This window comes from Labrus bergylta, chromosome 3, assembly GCF_963930695.1.
Source record: "Labrus bergylta chromosome 3, fLabBer1.1, whole genome shotgun sequence".
Taxonomy (NCBI): Eukaryota; Metazoa; Chordata; class Actinopteri; order Labriformes; family Labridae; genus Labrus; species Labrus bergylta.
In genome coordinates, this window is record NC_089197.1 from 15330854 (window position 1) to 15350371 (window position 19518).

The 19518-nt window shown below is 39.7% G+C and overlaps 1 protein-coding gene across 2 annotated transcripts in view; it reads left to right on the plus strand.

Annotated features, from left to right (window-relative positions):
- The window catches only part of pde8a (phosphodiesterase 8A), a 48626-nt gene that overhangs the window by 14331 nt on the left and 14777 nt on the right, over nt 1-19518 (plus strand). For both annotated transcript variants that reach the window (XM_020637964.3, XM_065952801.1), the window contains exons 2-7: nt 13041-13097; nt 16611-16801; nt 18288-18344; nt 18570-18624; nt 18893-18981; nt 19182-19260. In XM_020637964.3, the coding sequence (XP_020493620.1) occupies nt 13041-13097; nt 16611-16801; nt 18288-18344; nt 18570-18624; nt 18893-18981; nt 19182-19260 (528 nt within the window). The remainder of the gene's footprint in view (nt 1-13040; nt 13098-16610; nt 16802-18287; nt 18345-18569; nt 18625-18892; nt 18982-19181; nt 19261-19518) is intronic.

Here is a 19518-nt window from a genome sequence, read left to right on the forward strand (position 1 = left end):
ATTTCTGTTGAATCCTCAAAATCAGATTATGAAGCTGAGGGTCATATTGGACTCTGAGTTTTGACGCACTCCGGTCTTCATAAAGGTTAGAGTTAGAAGGGAATTTGAAAAGTAAGACAAATGGAGATGCATAAAAGGACTTAAGTTGGGTTGATTTAATTTAATCTATTTGCCTTTATTTGATAATCCTCAAAAACACACGCCTCAGTTTCATCTCCAGTGTTATTATGTTGTAACTTAGCTGATTGTCAGTCATGTAGATACAGCTGTATGTAGGCTATTTCCCTCCATGTTTAATAAGTGCATCTCCTGCTCTCCTTATATCCCTGTAGACCAGTGTGTGTGTGTGTGTGTGAGCGCTCTGAACAGTCTCTAACCCACTATGGGCACAGTGTATGCAATCAAGGCCATGCAGCATCATGAGCTGAGGTAGTGCGGCATGTTCTCTGATGTCACTAATGTGTGTGTGTGTCACTCTCTATATATATACATATATATACACACACACATTTTATTCAAGGCAGAAGAACAAACAAAACATACAACGTTGTATTCTGATGAATATGTCGGGTATATCTGTTTTTCTTCATTGAACTTTAGAAAACAGAACAGAAATGAACATTTTATGTTCTTTTGGTGACATCTGAGGCGATGCTTACAACCATTGAGAAACAGGGACATGTCACCAAGGATGAAGTAACCTATCCTTTTTCTGCAAACTCTGTATTTTTAAACCACGTACGTCATTCGAGGGCATTTGGGACTGAATTCCAGGGCAACTTCGGTCTCCTGTGAGATACACGGTGTCTTCCCCCTTTGTGCGTGTGTGTGTGTGTGCATTCCTGTATGCTTGAATTTCCGTACTATCTGGTGAGGTAGGAGAGATGTCACTGCAGACAGAATAAAGGTCAGGGCGTACTCTGGGAGCGTTGCTTGCAAAACAACGAATGTGTATATCTGCACTCTTTAGCGTGACTGATTAGAAATCACAGTTTTTTGGAGCAGGCTGTAGAGGAAGTTCACATCGCAGGCTTATAATCAACAATGTGTCTGTCTCGTTGTATTGTGTATGATTGTGTTATTTTCTCAAATCTGCGGGTGTGCCACAGCTTCAGTTTTATTCCTTGAAGCATTTTGTGTAGGCTTTTTTTTTTGTCTTTTTATGTGAGCAGAATGTATAGCTAGCATATAACTCGCCTGAACTGTTACATAACATACTGTGCCAGAGCTTTGGTCAGCAGCTGCTGGTTTCTGATGTCAAACCAGAAACAAGATTTCACCCTCTGCTCTGCGATGTGAATGTGAAAGTCGAAAATCTTGATTCTCTGAAATGGGACAAAGGCCCAATCATAATCTCCAACCTGAAGCCTACCCTCATAGACTTTAAAGACGTCAGGCAGGAGTGCAGTGCGAGAGAGTGTGAGTCAGTGAGGGCTTGAGATGGTAGAAAAATGAGGAAAGGACACACCATTATGACATCACACATCTTTGTTCAAGTGGTCATCTGTTGGTCTTTGCATTAAAAATGATCGCGTGACCTTGTCTGTGTTGTCAGCGGTTGAAACAATATGAAGTCACAATTTAGCAAAAAGCTGCAGATTGTTGGTGTGTGTCTGTTTAGTCTTGGTGGAGCCCTCCTTGTAGACTTTACATGGCTGAAAAAGAATATAAACACATGACTAAATATTTTGTGTTCATTTGGCTATCATTGCTTTTTACATAGTGGACTACCTACAGAGCTAGAGACACTCATAGAATACATGGTACCTCTGTGGATTCATGTACTTCGTCATCAGAGATTTGGGCATGGCTTAAGACCTGAAAAAAAGTCCCATTCGTTCTGATCTTTCCCTGTGGGGAATGGGTTTTAATATAGTGGTGATTTGTAATGATGTCATGAATCATTTGCGAGGATAACATTTGATAGTCTCGTATGGCATGATAATTTGTACGTTCATTGATGAGATCATTATTACAATAAGTGATTGAAAAAGTGTTAATATTCAAACATTCATGCTGGACAGTAAAAGAAGATCAGTGAAGAATATTCATGTAATATAATAGATATTTAGTGTAGCATTTTTCTGTCATGCCTCATGTTTAACAATCAGCATAGAACATATGAGAAGAAAATCTTGGTATGTGTAAATCTCATGACATTGCATCTGACACGCATATGAAATCAAGAAAACGCTGGGGGGAGAGTACACGGTTAAAGATAACAAACGTGTAGTTGAATCTTGTTTTACATTAAAAAAAAAAAAAAAAAAAAAATGACTTGGATATTTACAGGATGTTTGTAGTTTTTTGTTCTAGGGGATGTTCTTTCCTTTGTGGTGTGTCCCACCAGGCAGACAGACTGAAGCGGCAGCGAGACAGAGGGAAGCAGCAGATAGAAATTCAGAGAAAGTGAGGATGTTCTGGAACAAACGGATCCACGGTGGCCTAGTTTCCTGCAGCCATGCCAGTGACTCAACTGAAGTCTTTTGCTTGGCTGACTGAAGCTTCGGTCACTATGGATAAGACATGTGGACGCTTGTGGTTCTTTATTTATTTTACGACTAACTGCAATTGCATTCGCACATCAGATGACGATCTCATCTTCATTTAGGCGGTGAAGGATTCAGAGTTTTGTTTTTACTCGGGAGTCGTAATTCTCTCGGTCTATGGTGTAAAAGCAATGCAGCGTAATAAGAACAAATACACATTTTTGAATCAAATGTTTATATTGCATGATATATTTACCCATTGAATGCATTGTCGTCATTTGTGTCTGTGGATATATGCTTCTAACAAACATTTAGAAAGACACAGGGGCATCATTTGCTTTGCATCTGGAAAGAAGAGAATATTAATATGAGAAAAAACACAGCAAACGTAACATGTAACCAGGACTGGAGTGTGTTTCTGCATTAGCCTCTCCTCCTACCGGCACTACACCCAGCCATTTAAAATATGCTGCCTAATATAATACTGGTTCATCTCTTTTGATTACTTTCGGTCAGGGTTAGTAGGTATTAAAATGAAACCCCTGCTGAGAGACAACAGAAAAATACCAACACATTCAGCTCTGACTTCTAGCACATACTCATCACTTTGTTGCTTTATCATCATTTGCTTTGCTCTGGGCCCAGAACTAAAGGTGGGCTGCACATCATTTTAATACAGTGCATCTGATCCAGCTTAAAAAAAACACTACAATTTGAGCTGAGATTACTGAATGACTTTGAAAACATTATTTACGAACAGTACTTTTCTTCATTGGCTCTTTTGTATAAACGAGTTGAGATATGTTGACTATAGCGAGCTTTTCATTTTACAGCTTTTGCCACCAATAGTTTAATGTCATTTATTTTTCATATGAGGTGTAATACCCAACGATGAATCCTTCAGTTCGTCTGAACATTTCTTTATCTCAAAAAGCTGAGATTTTTCAGTAAGGTGCCCCATTTAAAGCCTGTTACCAGATATATGGTGGGAAAAACCAATGGAAAGAGATACATTACAGCACTGGAACATCAGCACGTACATAATGTTACAAAACAAGAACCCAGTAACTAAATCACTCTTCTCCCTGTAAAATACCACAACAACATAGAGCTGGGGAGGATTTAAACGGTGCATTAAAAGTATTCCTCCTGATACTGGCGGTCATTTGTGGTCTCTGTGTTCGTCACCTCTTCAGCCATTTTCAGATTACATCCCACTACAGTGCAGTAATGAAACTCTTCCAGCATTACATCTATCAGTGACTCAAACGAAACGTGCGTTATAAATAAAATGGATTAATTTTTAATTAATTATTATTATTAATTTATTTTTATTATCTTTGTGCATTCATAATGATTCCACAACAGAGTAATATTGTTGTCCCAGTCTGTGGTTTCACGTTGCGTTATGGTTTCACGTTGCGTTATGGTTTCACATTGCATTATCTGTTGGGGCTCTACATACACACAAACTCAGATAATGTGTGTTAACCTACAGTTGATGGCTCATAGCATTATATTTATATATGTGTGTGATTTATCCGACTAACATATACATTTTTTATTCAACTTGTCGTGGTTTACTTATTTTAGGAAGTTTGAGGGATTGTTTTTTAATTTTTTTATTTAACATTTATGAATATCTCAAGTACCCTCACTGTTTTTTTTATACATGAAAGCATGAACACAGACTTTTGCTTTCAAGTAACAAGAATGAGTTGATTTGTTTAATTGGTTGTCGAGACGGTGATCTGGTGGGAGGTTTGAAACCTGGTTGATATCGATGGCTTCAGTGCAGATGTATTGGGCAGTCAATGTGAGTGGCCACACATGAAAGTGAATATTTCTCTTTGAGCTAACACACACACACAGCGTGAGAATCTAGCACTACTATCTGTGTGTCTCAGCATGCTGTGAGGCTGATGTGTCACTCAGAGCCATTTAGACCAACACTTAGCTCAGTGTGTGTGAGAGTTGGAGTGTCTGCCTGTCTGTCTGTCGGCCTGTCTGTCTTTGTTCCTGTCTGTCTGTCTGTCTGTCTGTCTATCTGTCTGTCTGTGTTTCTGTCTGTCCGTCTGTCTGTCTGGTACAAAGTGTGCGTCCAAACCTGTGGCTGAAGCTGGTCCTCTTAATCAGACCTAATGAAGAACATTGATTCCTTTCATTTTGGTCCACACTTTTTACACAACAACACATAAACAAATACAGGTAGACAAATGAACACAAGACACCCCACCAATATTTTGAAACCTTATAATGAAGAAACGATGATATGGTCTGTTGTGTTATCGGCTATGCATACAACAGTCCACCGATAACCACATGTGGAGAAGTTTTAAGAGTTATCAAGAGAGCAGGAGGGAGAGAGAACATGTAAGCCAGAGGGGATCTGGAGATTGTTAGTAAACCGGGCAGCCATGAACGTTTTCCTCAGAATCACGAGCAGGGAAGGCATCCCAAGATTCCCTGCATCCTGGTCCCAGCTCTGGGGTGGAGGAAGCTGTTTACTCTTTCTATCTCTCACTGCTGACGTCGGCGCACCGAACAATGTCATCTAATTTCCTGTTTTTCACTTTAGTGGAAAGCCACTCTCCCAGTGCGTATATTGTAGTGTGTGTATGTGTGTGTGTCTATGAGTGTGAGACTGAAAAGCTGGTTGGCTGGAGGAGAGCAGAAGGAGGAGGATGACGAGGAGGAGGAGATCTATAGGGCCGGATACACTGGGAGCAGGATATAGGGTCAGAGGCAAACTCCGCTATGTAAATACATTAGGTGTGTTGAATTAGCAGAACACTGTCCTGAATTCAGCTCGAGGTGGCTGTAGACACCCAGCAGTTCTGATGTAGTCAGATCATCCTGAACAAGAATGGTAATGGTGTGATATCACATGACATGACACTGTTTGAGGATGTCAGTCTAAAAAGTTTAGGAATGTAGGGATGCCACGATTAAACTTTTTTTAGTCTCTCCACACAGATTGCTACCTGATACCAGTGTTTAGTTGATAAACTGTGTGCGTCCATGTGAAGAGACAAGTATCATTATTTTATTTCGAAGGTAACATCATGCTTGACTTACACACTTAAATCCCAACTTGTAAAAAACCCCTGAAAAAATACATAAAAAGAAACTAACTTTTTAAACTAACACCATTTAAAAGTATTATTAGAATGAAAATAATGGCTACTAGCTGATCTGTAAAAAACAACTTCAAATTGTTTTACAGATAATAAAATGTAACTTTATGAAAAAAAACTGTAATGTAACTGTATGTAAAACTTTAAGTATTGCACAACGTTTGAGAACATGTTGTTGAAGAAGACGTGGATTAACCAAATAGCTTACATTTACACTCCCTCCACACTTGCCGGGTAGTTTCCGCCTTCTTACTTTAAACAATATGAAAGCAAACGCCCTGCTGAAGCATGACGTCTGAGATCATCCTGATTGTTACCAATACCTGTTCAAGCTATTCTAATAAGTATCTGACAACAGATTATTTGGAAAATGCAATCCTTTGCATTCATTTGATAAACTCCCATGCAATCTTTTGAGTTTGAAGTCATTTTTTTTTCTTAAAGCGCTTCCATTACTGCCCTTTAATTCTTTGCATATTTTGTCTGTTTTGTACAAGGTGCACGTTTCCAAAATTAGTTTTGCTGAGTCAAATTACCAGAAACTAACAACAAAGTACTCGGGGCTACCGATTTGACAGCCTATTTCCCACAGCTAATAAACTAATGTGGACTAAAAAAAACACTCCTTCATATATCCTACCTTTCAGTTTGGGTTATACTTTTTTTACAGAGGTTTAAATCTAACATTATACATAATGGGCTGGATTAGTGTTTTCACACTTAACGCTTTTTTAATTTGAATATTTTTAAAGGTTACAATAAGGGTAACATGGAGGCCATGAAGTGTCCAAGCACAGCTCGTTATTGACCAGGGAATCTGTGAGGTGTGTTGGGGTTGTATCGAGTCAACTTTGGTTATTCTTTAATAATTATATTTAATTATTAATAATATAAATAACAATATCATTAAACTATGTTTAATCACTCTTGGGGCACCACCCTGTAATCAGGGAAATATAACCAAAATATCACTCAAATTAGTTACTTAATTACTAATATTATTAATAATTAATAACTATATTTAATAAATTGAAGGCGTGAAATCCGTACACAAAGCCCTCGCACCCAGCTTATATCACAATGCAAATACACCAGTAATCACAAACAACTGCTCTCTTAAAATTATAACATAATTTATTTAAACAAAGCAACATCAATCCAAAATCAATTAACTTAATCAAACCAATAACTGTTATAAACTAATCTAAGCAACAAACATTGTCAAGCAAGGCTTGTGAATGAGGTGTAAATGTGTGTGTATATATGTATGTGGATGAGAGAGAGAGAAAACAAGATGGTGGAGAGAGACAATGCACCATGTGGCTTCGTCACATGGTGACAAAATGGTGGACAACAAAGGAAGCCGTGTTGCTACCTTTTGAAACAGTTTGAGCTCTCTGAGCTGAGATCAGTAACTGTTACTTAAACACCAGAAAGCCAGTGGCCGGACTTTGATTCAACGGCGGGTACAGTGGTCTTTCTGATTGTGAAAGCCGTTGACTGAAGGTAAACTAGCATAGCATTACATACATAGGCGAACACAGCAGTTCATTACAATAAAACAAATGCAGCAGCTTACAACAGATAATAAACAGAATGTGACGTCTCGTCAACAATGATGCATAATTATTAGTGATTATAAAAGAAACGTAACTATTTCTGCCCGGACCAAGGCACTTACTTTTCCTGGTGATCGTTGCAAAGTTGGTTAAATCGTCACTCTGTTGAATATTAAATCAACAGATTCAGGCAGGGTTCTTTCGTGGCAGATGTAGGAGGAGGGAAGCAGGATTCAGATCTTCGACCAGAGCGCTGCTCTGTGGTCTTCTGGTTGCAGGAGCTGAGTTCTTTATGTGTCCTTGTGGATTCAGGGATCAGTGGGCTTCCTTCAGCGCTCCTGTCCACTTGCGTTCAATGACGTCTTACGAAACATTAAAGGAAATAAACTGTCCTTTTTGCTTGAACCTGATAGCATCTGATTGCGCCAAAACTCCTAAAAATATGCCGTGGAAGTAGTCAGCTGAATCCTCTGATGCTTGAATTCAGCATGTGAAGAGCTACCTAGACTGTACAACCTCAGCTCTGGAGTTTAACATATGTAAGCCAAGAGGAGGAAAGGGTTTGTCTCGAATGCTGGAGACCATCATGTGGAGAGGGTATCCTCTTTGGGTCGGCAGACCACACTTGAAGAGAAGGAAGCAATGCCTGGTGATTGATTTTAAAGACTGGAACTGCCTGTGGGTTTACCTCAGGCCTCCTCCAATGAGGATAGAGAATTCAGACACCCCCCACCCCCCCACTTTTCACACCTATTTGTTAGTTTCTGTTGGGGGTTTGCTGGGCTAAGACTCCTTTGTTTAGTTGCCTCCTAAATAACTCCAGTCAGGCTTGAGAACTGTGATACAGGCCCGAGTCCTTTGTCCAACACACATGGCTGAGGCCCAACAGGTGTAATCTGCCAGAAAAATGTATAAATTTGTTGGATGACAGAAATGATGAATAAAGAGTTAGAATGTAGTGTATTCAACTCCAAAAGTATTGGCATCAGGCACCACTACATCACAACTTTGCCCTGCTGGACTAAGGGCCTAAGAGAGAGAGATCTTAGAGTGACTGGTGCAAATGGCAGCATATAGCAGGAGGGCGGGACTTTGGATTACGTTGACATACGCACTGAGTCCGCACTCCTCGCCTCTCTGGCCTACATGCTCACTCACTTCCCCTGCTTTGTTTGCCTCTGGTTCAGTGCCAGCATGATGTTTGTGGGATGCAAATGCATGGCTGAGTGATTCAATGCAGTGTGTACACAGTTGTGTGTGTGTGTGTGTGTGTACTGTACTGGAGGAGTGTGTTGCCCAAAGAGGCTGGCAGACAGGTTCAACTATGTGTGTTTGTCTGCGTGTGTGGCTGGCTGGCTATTTGAGTTATACAACCTCAGCTACAGTTGCATTGGTTGTGTCAGTGTTGGGTAGAGAGGGAAGTCTCCTTGGATGGAGACAGTGCTTCATGCTACTCTGGCCGGGCCTCTTCAGATAGTGACTGTGACCCAGCTCCCTATATGTACCACCACAGCTGGTTTGTTAATAATGACATCATTCACCAAATATGCAATTCACCAAATACACAGGGCAGATCATTTTTTCAGGGGTCATGTTCAGGCTGGAAAGCTTAAGTTCTGTTATACTTGTGTACTGTTTTATACCAGGACGTAGGGTGTATCATTTTTGGGGTAATGAACAAACATTCCCCTCTTACACCTCTTCTTAATGAAAACACAACTGAAAGACAATTAAAAGTGAATATCTGAGGGAAAATCTAGCTTTATTTCAATGTAAAACAATACATTTGCTAACTCATTAGCAGCTGCTACATAGCAGCTAATGCGAGCAGTTACCTGTTTTTTTAGATAACATTACAGGTAGAATAAAAAAAACGGTTCTTGATTTTGATTTTGAAAACGATAAGTGTTATCCATAGTGTGGCATGTAGCTGACATGATTGACAGGTGGGCGCGATGTAACGGTTCGCAAAGAGTCTTAAAACCCGCCTCAGTTTCGGCTTTGTCGTTAGTTTGACTGAAAGTTAGGCTGAGAAAGGATTTCCAGCATGGCGGCTGCTGCCGATAACAGATGGCTGACGTCACTTTGTCCTTTAATATTAACAGTATATGGTTATAGCCAGCAGTAATCTTTTATAGAAGAGTGCGTGTTTTGTTTAACCTCCACAGGTGGGGAGAGTAATGAAAATCATATCTGACGAGAAGAAAAAACGACATCCTGTTTTGTCAAAACTTGGAAAAGCACGAGTTAGTGGTGTTTCCACATGTTGAACCCTTATTATAAATCCACACAATATCATCAATATCTTGGCTAATAAGAATGTCAACTAGTTATTTCCAAGCAACATTATGTTAGCTTGGCATTTATGCATTTTCTATTGCTTGTGCAAAACAACCAAACAGTGATTTTAGCTCAGCTATTTCTTAGCTAACCAGATTAAAATCTAGTAAATTGCTGGTTTCCAACTTCAGCTGTTGTGTAAATGTAGCTTATAGGTTATTCAATATGTTTTAAGTTGTCTTGAAATATGATCATAAATCCCTTCATTTATACTGTAGAGCAGCTGTTGTGACTTAAATGACTGAACGCTGACATTATTGTTTTGCACACTCAAAGTAATCCCAAGATTGTTTATTTGAGCATGATCGCAGTCAATTAATTCATGTCGGACAAGAGAAAAGACTAGACCTTGTTTGGTCACACCCTTTCAGAAAATCATGGGTTTGTGGTATGTCTATATGTTTGGCCCTACTATATAGCCCCGCACTCTTACACACACGCTAACACATGCATACTGTCTCTTCAGTGCACATAAGCGTATCATGCGACCAGGTCCTCGTGTCTGTAAAAGATCAGATGATCACAGAGTGTGAGCTAGCTGACATCCCAATGCCATACTCCCTGTTTGTGGAGCAGCTACAACAAACGGCCCAGTGTCATGATGACGTCAATTTGGCTACAACCGAGGGCTAATCAGCTTTTTTCCCCCCTTTGTTGTTTCATGAAGCTTTCAAAAGGCTTACAATTTAGCAAGAAGTGATTTACTGCCGCCCGGCATGTTCTGAAATTCCTCTCTGTATTCCCCCTCACATGTGTGGATTGTTTACGGAGAAGAGGAATTCTAGAGGGATGGCGGTCCGCAAGGGGCTTGGTTGCTATGGATACTAACCCCTGAGCTGGGTTCCATTTAGTAGGAAGGAAGCAAAATTATTTGCAGACAGAAAAGAGTAAGCTCATGAAGGGAAAGTGTAATGAGTTGAAAACCTGTCTTTGTGGAAATTAACTTTATTTTTAATTTATTTCATTGCTTTTACTTCTTGACAAATCTAAAATATGTTTTTTTAATTTCTCTTTGTTCATCAGAAGTCTCTCCGAGGTAAAACTGACGCCAAGTAACTTAACTTACTTAAGCACTTTAGGAGGATATACTGAAAATAAAGATATGAATAAGATATTTCCTTATATGGCAACATAATGATGTCTACTGTTGCATCAGATGCTGTCATTTCTGTATCAGGGCACTTTCATTAAAAATGCAAGCTCAGTTTTGGCAGAAGTCACAACAGTTTACCGCTTTAATACTAGGGCTGGGAATCTTTGGGTGTCTCACAAATCAATTCAAATTTCGATTCTTGGGGTCATGATTAGATTCAGAATCTATTTTTGATTCAAAACGATTTTGGATTCATCATTCAAAGTCTATTTATGAATAATATAAAGAGCTAGCCTAAACACTTATCAGAGAGTGACTGATCAGCCAAAAACAAAATCGATTTAAAATCTCAGAAGATAAGCATCTCGGTTTCTGTATAAATACATTTTTTTCCCACCTCTATTTTATACTGAAATAAATACATTGAGGAGGGGGGGAGGTTATTATATTGAAAATTTGGAGAGAGACAGGAAATATGGGGGGAGAGAGTAGGGATGACATGCACCAAACAGGATCAGGGCCGGAATCTAACCTGCGTCCAGTGTGACTTGGACTGTATCCTTTGAATGTGGGGCGCCTTCTCTTGCAACTGAGCTTCACAGACACTCCCTTTTTTGCAATAATACTATTACACATACAGCAGTTGGGTCTCATGGATCAATATCAAATTTTCACAATTGTTTCACATACTTGGAAGTTAAATTATATTCTATTTTAATTAAATGTTATAAAAATAGATGATTCCACATCAAATCCAGTAAATAATTGCATGACTAGGACAAAGGTTTTGATAAGGAAATGAAATATTCTATAAATAAAAAAGGAAATTACTTCCCAAGATGATGTGTCTGTTTAAAATGTGCTACAGAGTAATTTATTTTCTCATCTTCAGAGTCTTTTTTTATGCATCAACAGATGCTCCAGGTTATGAGAGCTACAGTTGTACTTTTCATGTAAAGCACTGTGTGATGTGTATCTGTGAAATGTGGTATACCAACAGACTTACTAACTTACTAATGGTGTCCTTAAGGGGGGCTTAGGTGCCCCTATTCTCTCTGATAATATTTCTCTTTGCAACTTAGAAAGCTGCATTCCCGTTTATGGAGGGAGATTGTAGGCAAATTGTTGACAAAATTGAAGGACAAACATTAATAGATAAAGAAATAATGTTCACATGTTTATTAACTTAGATATTTTACTGGTTCAAAGTGAAATGGAGTATTTTGTGATTCAGTTATAATTATTATAATAATGTCTTTGTGACTTTATAATTCAATATCGGGAATGATTTCTTCAAATGTTCAAGGCTGAGATAAAGACATTGAAACCAGTAATCGGCCATCTTTCCTGATAAATAATTGAAAAGTGGATGATGTTGGACTGTTTGGGGAATAATCTACCTTCTGGTCGAGGTATAGAGAGGGGGCCTACATGAGAACATGGACATGGAAGATTGGGAGGTGGTGGTACCAAAGCAGAATCAGATATTTTAGAAATGCAGCTGTTATTGTCCAAATGAGTTATTGCTCTGGCTTCAATATATTTTCATGCAGTCAAGTGTGGGTAAATGAGCTGAGTGTTGTGTCTTAGAGCCCCTAGAAAAATGACACAGACTGGCAGGGGTAATCTGTCTCTCTTTCATAACATCCGAGTCTTTACAAATATAAGGCTTTCAATTCAATTCAATATATTGCCTAGACAGGACAGATTTGGCAAATATGATGGAAGAGCCATGAGATATATCAGTAGCCCTCTACAGTGTTTATTTCTGTGGAAAGCTTTTTTTTAATTTTCAACACTTTTACATTCATAGAAGATCTTAGTAAAGGCAAGGCAAGTTTAGTTATAAAGCACATTTCAGCAACAAGGCGATTCAAAGTGTCATGAACATAAACCATAAACCATCACAAAGAAGATTGAATATAAAATATGTAAACATGCAGGATCCAAAAAAATAAATAAAAATTTGAGTCACTTGGAGAAAATAATATTTGCCCTGGCATATATATGATAACAGTTCATTTTGCACTCACTTATTCAAATGAATAATCAGAACCTTTAGTTGTGTGTTGGGTCTGTCAGTCATAACTAAAGTAATCAGCTCTGTGCGCACTCAAAAGTGCTCTGAAGTCTCTGACCACAGAGTCTTCCTGTCCCGCCTGACACATTCACAGGCTGGTGATGCCTAATCAAAGTGGATTCTGTTTAACAATACATCTTTTTAAGGGGGGGTTTGTAATTTACATTGCTTGTCGTTCTACAGATTTGTGCATTTAAATCATATAAACTTATGTGTAATAAGAGCTATGAACGTATCTTATGGGGACAAAACAAAGACTTGACTGAAGGAATATCACATGTAAGTAAGACCCATAAGATGTATTTTTCTAACCCTTGTATTCTTCTTTTTCTTGTCTTTCAGACCACATTAACAGAGGTGCAATTTGGACCAATGAAGTTATTTAAAGACCCACTTCAGGTATTGTAAGATAATGCTGAACATCCAAATCATTGATGGCGATGTGCTTGAATGTGTTTCCATCGTAGATGGTATATTAATATGGACAGCACTTCTCCGTCTCCTTCCATCGTACAGAATTGAAGACAGAATTGCCCGCTGACATATTGAGTTGGTGACATTGATGCTGATTAGAAATCTACCATCGCGAAGCTGACGATGTTGTTGATGATGATGACGATAAATTATATATATTTTTTAAAAAACAGCATCAAAAAAAGCATTGCTTTGCCTCTGTGCACTGCCTGTCAGCACCTGTGTTTCCATTCGGACTGAAAGGTGTTTGTTAGCACTCACTGACGTTGTTTCCTCCTCTCTGGATCCTTGCTTGTGTTGAACTTGATCCCTGATGTAAATTGATTTGGACAAAAGAGTTAGATAAATGAATTGTGATTTGTAGCATTGTAGAATTTGGCGGCAAGACGTGCACAGAAGGGAGCTGGCTGAAGGAACTACAACATTGATGCCACATAACTTCCCAATAAACGCCGAAGACCCCTCAGAATGTTACAGTTAACAACAGAACAGATTATTGGGTCTGTTTGGAGAAGACACTCAGGTTTATGGAAAGTTCAATGACTGTGTTGTTAGTTTTCGTTCCGTTTCCTCTCACCTTTCTTCCTCTAATCTTCTAATCCGGTTGGAAATGCTGCAAGAAGATACCTAAATCCATATAGGTGTCTATTATAATGTTACATACATACTGCACCCAGTCAGCAGGGGGAGCTCTAAATATTTTTTGCTGTTTCTTGGTCTATCTTAATATTCAGTCTTTGGTTTCCACAAAATGACGGGTCTGACGCAGCTCCAGTGAAATGTTTTCCTTCGAACAATGGAAGTCAACTTTGTGTGACTGACAATATTTGGTTGCATTTTTCTAGGATTAGTCTTTCAAAACATTAACTGGTTTTCTTTGCACAGAGATTTAAAAAAAAAATGTGCACATGCAAACATCCAAAGAATAGGAATGTAAACAGAAAAAAGACTGGTAAAGGCCGTACTGTATGCCATACATCCCAGGGTTGGCAACGCAACAAGGCCAATTTAGGACCAAGAACATACCATAATGAACAATGTGTGTTATGGAAGGACTGGACAGATGATCCATGGGCCAGTTCAGGACTTTCTCTGACATTCAGTGGGTCTTTATACAGTTTGGTACTGTGCTTTCTCCTTTTTCCATGTGCTGCTGTTGTGTGAAAACATGGGTCATTTTGATATTATTTGATGGCTGCATGAAGGAGCTGAAAACTGATTTTCGGTTATTAGATTAAGTGTCATTCTTTTTTTAGTAGAGCCCGACCGATTAATCGGATGGTGATATTGGCGTATCCAGTGACTATCAGTATCGGCTCATTTTATTGCAGATATGCGCCGATATTTCTAGACTTATTCATCAGCCAAACAGCATTTCATTTGAGTATCATTTTATTACACTTGTAATAGTTCTCCAGCAGAGTGTGCTTTATGGATTACAAAAAGCATTATCACCCTTCAAAGTGTCGATTGGTGACAAACGTGCATGCGTAGTTACTTTCCAGTTGAGTGACCATTTTATCTTCGTTGTACTGTTTATCCTTTCCACAAGCGTTTGATAACTGCATTTGAGGGATTAACACAATAAATGTGTATATCTATATCGATCTATCGCTAAAGATCGAACATCAGATCAAAGAAAGATATAGGCCAATATATCGGTAACAGAGTTTTCTTCCTAATTATCATTATTGGTATTGGCCCAAAAGATCCTTTACGAGTCCAGCCCTAGTTTTAAGACAAAAATGCAACATTTCTGACAGCTTCAGCAGACAGAAGTGTTTGAAAAAAGAACCTCTTACTCGGTTACACAGGACAATTGTTTATTTTGCCAAACATAGCCTTACATGATGATAAGAAATCAGCGAGACTCAAAGAAAAGCAAATTATCAGACGTCCTGTAATTCAGCTTTTTATTATCCGACGAGCTCCAGTGTGAGCACAGGAGGAAAATGAGGTAGAGAGATATCCCCTTCCTGTTTTTGTCACTCACAGCTGATCCTGTCATGCCCTCCTCCTTTCCACACCTCCCTCTTTTCTCGCCGCTCACAGGATCTGGCCAGGCCTTCTCTGTTTTCAACAATGATGTTTTCTCGACAGAGCAATCAGACACTGCCAAAGAAATGCTGCTACCCCTCCTGAGAAACCCCCATCCCCTATTGCTGTCTTTCTGCCTCTTTCTCTTCCTTTCCATGCATTCCTTTGGAGCATAAAAAGTGTGTGTGCTCTCTTAAAGAAACTTTGCAGACTTTTTTCTGTTTTGACTGGATGCTCACTGAGCCTAGCTCACTGCTCTTAGTCCAGGCTTCTGAAAAGACCTTATCTCCTACCACCTATATTTCCCTGTTCCTCCACCTCTGCGGGAATGTTGACTTTTCTACCAACATCCCAATGTGGAATTCTGATCTAATTCCCTGTGCGTACCAAACATAGCTGCAGAACTCAGCGTTGATGTATTTATGACCTGGACACTTATCGCCGCTTGTAGGGAAAATGTTCAAGAGCGGAATATGGTTTGCATTAGTAACACCCCTCTCAGGCGTAAGTTCTCTCTGCTTTAGGCCTTTTGGTACTTGAATAAAGCCACACCGAGCGTCAGAATGAATCAAAAGGACAAGTGTCAACACAGCCAGCCCTCTGTTCCTTCATTGTGCAGAGAACAGAAGCTCCAGTTTTCTCTACAAAGTCAGGTCTTGTGCCCTAACTCATTTTACAGGTGTGATGCAAAGTGAAAACTGCAGAACAAACTTTCCCTTCTTTACGTTCATTCTGCTCCCTGCCAACAGTGGGAGATGACGTCTGTTTGAGAGGGTGACTCATGAATCTACTCTTAGTGCAGCTCTGCTCTTGGAGGCAGGCCTAAATCTCAGGTCCGGTATTTACGCAAGTAAGGGGTTATATGAAAGTATGCTGGCAGAGAGAGAGCGGGCTATCAATGGCCGGTTTGACGATAGCAGCAGCACTTTCTGCCACAGCCTTGGCAGACGGGTGGGAGGGGCTGCAGCCACTCAAGGCCACCTCGACTAATTGTGTCATAGATCACGGCAGCGGACAATAAAATCTGTGACGCAGCCAAGTGTGAGCTGAGCCTGATCAATCAGGGCCTGCCTGTCCCTTGGAGGCCTGAGGTCACAGACAAGCCCGCACTGCAGGCCGATCAGGACGACAGACGCGAATGAGCATGAACGCACCAGTGATGACTTGACAAGTCAGATCTATGATACACTGACGCAGCAGAATCCCATTTCACTGAAGCTCTCTCATCTTCTTTTTAGTGTAATAATCACATAGTATAGGATGGAGGCAGATAGCTGTTGTAAATTTGCCTTTTCAAAGTAATATCTTACTCTGGGTCTTTTACCCGGCAACAAGTCACATGAAATAAAAAATGACCCTGTTGGACATTATGTGCTTAGTCATCTCTTTCTTTTTTTGCAGGTACTTTTAGTTTTTGCCAAAGAGGACAGTCAGAGTAATGGCTTCTGCTGGGCATGTGAGAAGGCCAACTTCAGGTGCAGCTTGGCACGAACACCCGAGTCGGCTCTTGAATGCTTCTTGGAGAAGCATCATGACCTCGTCATCATTGACCACAGACATTCCAGACACTTTGATGCTGAAGCACTATGCCGGTAGGACATTTTTACCATCATCATCGTTGTACCCTTACCTTATTTTGTGTTTGGCATCTTTAATGTTCCAAGTGAATAAGCTGGATGCTTTTTAAGACTATAATTTGTTTGTGTGGGTATTGTTTTGTTTTTGTTTATTGTCAGTTTTCAGGTGAAAGGTCATATGGTTCTGTTTGCATTAGTACTACCACTGGATTGTTTAAAGGGTAACATTTTCAACCACATGTCTATAACCTTTGGCCAACTGTTTTAGCTAGGGATATCTAACGCTAATCACCAAGTTATTTTGACTCTTTGTCCAATATAAACTTAACTATTACAACATTCATACATATTTGAGCAATTTCCTCCATTTATTTTATGTTTTAAGGCTGTTTCTACTGTTACATTACTTGGCTAGCCTAAGAATGTGTTCTGTAATTTTAATACTATTTGGACCATTTATCCATTACTTCAGCTCACTATTTGAATTACTACCATTATCAACTTTCTTTATCTCAACACTATTTCTTTCTTTAACCGTCGATTGAAACCTTTATCCATAAATGTTCCAATGTTAACTCGTTTTATCCATTTAATGTAGTATTATTAAAGAAGATTTCACCATGAGATTTTCAACTATTCCAATTTTTGGCCATTTCTATTTATCCACTTCTTTGAGCCAAATATTTCTGCCATTTGTTCCTCCCTATAGGCTAACTGTTAGGACTCTTGTGCTCGCTTTGAAACTAGATTTCACACGCTCTCTGATGCTGATTTATTATGTAGACCTTTTATATTCAAATCAAATATAATACATTTTTTGACATATCAGTTTAGGTATCCAGAATCTCCATGTGCAGCCTTTGGGTAAAAGTACCCTTGGTTGGGTTTTACTGTTGTAGTTGATACAAGTGAATGAAATTTAAACTGTGTTGGATAACTGTTCCAGAGCAGATGATCTTGTCAGGACGGATACCAGCCCTCTTTTTTCTGCCTTACTTTGCAATTGCTTACAAGTTGGCCATGCCTCTGTGGGGAAAGTAAATGGCCAGCTAACTTTGGGCTCACTAACTTGCCTCTCATGCTACCCCATGTCGTGGAGTCATGTCGGTGAGAAATGAGCGGTGCCTGCCCATACCACCCTCTATCTTTAGCTTCTGCCCAAACCAAAAACACATTTACAAACATTCATTTGCCCGGCCCAGCGTGTATGTTAACCCTATTCATTTTGACCAATCCATATGTTCAGTGTACACGCACAGGCTCCAGAGGGGAACTAAAGGGCCTTTTATGACCACTGGCTGGGGAAAACCACAGGCGGATGAGTGGCCCTGTACACTGCATTCTTTCAGAGGCCTAGTCCTGCTCGCAGAGCTCCACCACTGGGCTCTGCCTGCCGGGGAGAATCGGAGCGTGAAAAACTGAAAAATAAATTGATTTGATGCCATGGGCTTTTCCACCAGCCTGCTCACTGGCTAAAAAGACTCTCTCTGTTAACATTTAGGTCAATTAGAGCGGTCAACTCTTCAGAAAACACTGTGATAGTCGCCGTTGTGAAAAGGTACGTACAACTCTGTGACCCCCCCCCCCCCCCCCCCCCCAACCCCCCTTGCCTTTCTACCCGTTGCCTCGCTGTGTTTCCAAGAAGCTTATGATTAGGGGTGTTTTCATAATTAAAAAAGTGTGATTCGATGGAGGCCTTTCAGATAAAGCAAACCTCTGATGTTCTCTAAACAAGCATTTGTCATAGTGATGTTATGGTGCTAACATGTGCTCTCTTCTTAAGGCCAGACAGAGAGGAGGCCTCTGTGATGCCCCTTATAAATGCCGGCTTTAATAGGGTGAGAGACGTTGTCTGTGTGTGTGTGAAAGTTTGTTGGTGTGTTCTGCTGACTGTGTATGTATTATTCTTTTGATTTGTATTTTATATCCCTACCATCAACACAGATTGTAAATCCTTCGAGTTTGCTCTGGTGACATGTGCATTGAGTTCCCTGAGTCGCTGTTACAGCTTTACAACATAACCTCTAATGCAAGCTTTGACATGAAAATTGGATTGTGTTGTCTGTGATTGATCCGTGTGGCCTGCTTTTGACCTCTGACCCTCAGAGATATGTGGAGAATGCCAATACGATGGCCTGCTATAATGAGCTGCTACAGTTGGAGCATGGAGAGGTGCGGGCACAGTTCAAACTGAGGTAAGTTGTGTATTTGTCAATGTTATAGTTACATTAGTCACATAGTGCCTTTATTCAGAGTTTTTGCACCGAGATCAAGAGATTAACACTTGCAATACAAAGTATAAATGCATAATGTAAATAAATGTACTTGGAAAATGCTTGAAACTCTGATTATTTCATAAATGACTATTTTCATGTTACTGTTGTTTCTCTACAAGGGCTGGGAATGCTATATTCACAGCTCTAGAACAAAGCCAAGAGGCCATAGAGATCACATCTGAAGATCAAGTCATTCAGGTGGGTTTTAAATCAACTTAAATCCACATATTTATGCTTTATTTTAATTACTAGTTCATGGTTCTCTACCCTCCTTGACCCCCTCTACTTCTCTTACCCCCCCCCCCTTTTTCTCCTATCCTATTTACTGTCTGTTCATGTCTCATGATCCAAGATCTCAGAAGTGATAGTTGTGGTTTCTGTCCCTCTGAATGGTTCCTTTTGTCAACGTTGAAGAACTTTAGCCTGTGCAATAAATGTGTTTCCTTTTTATAAATA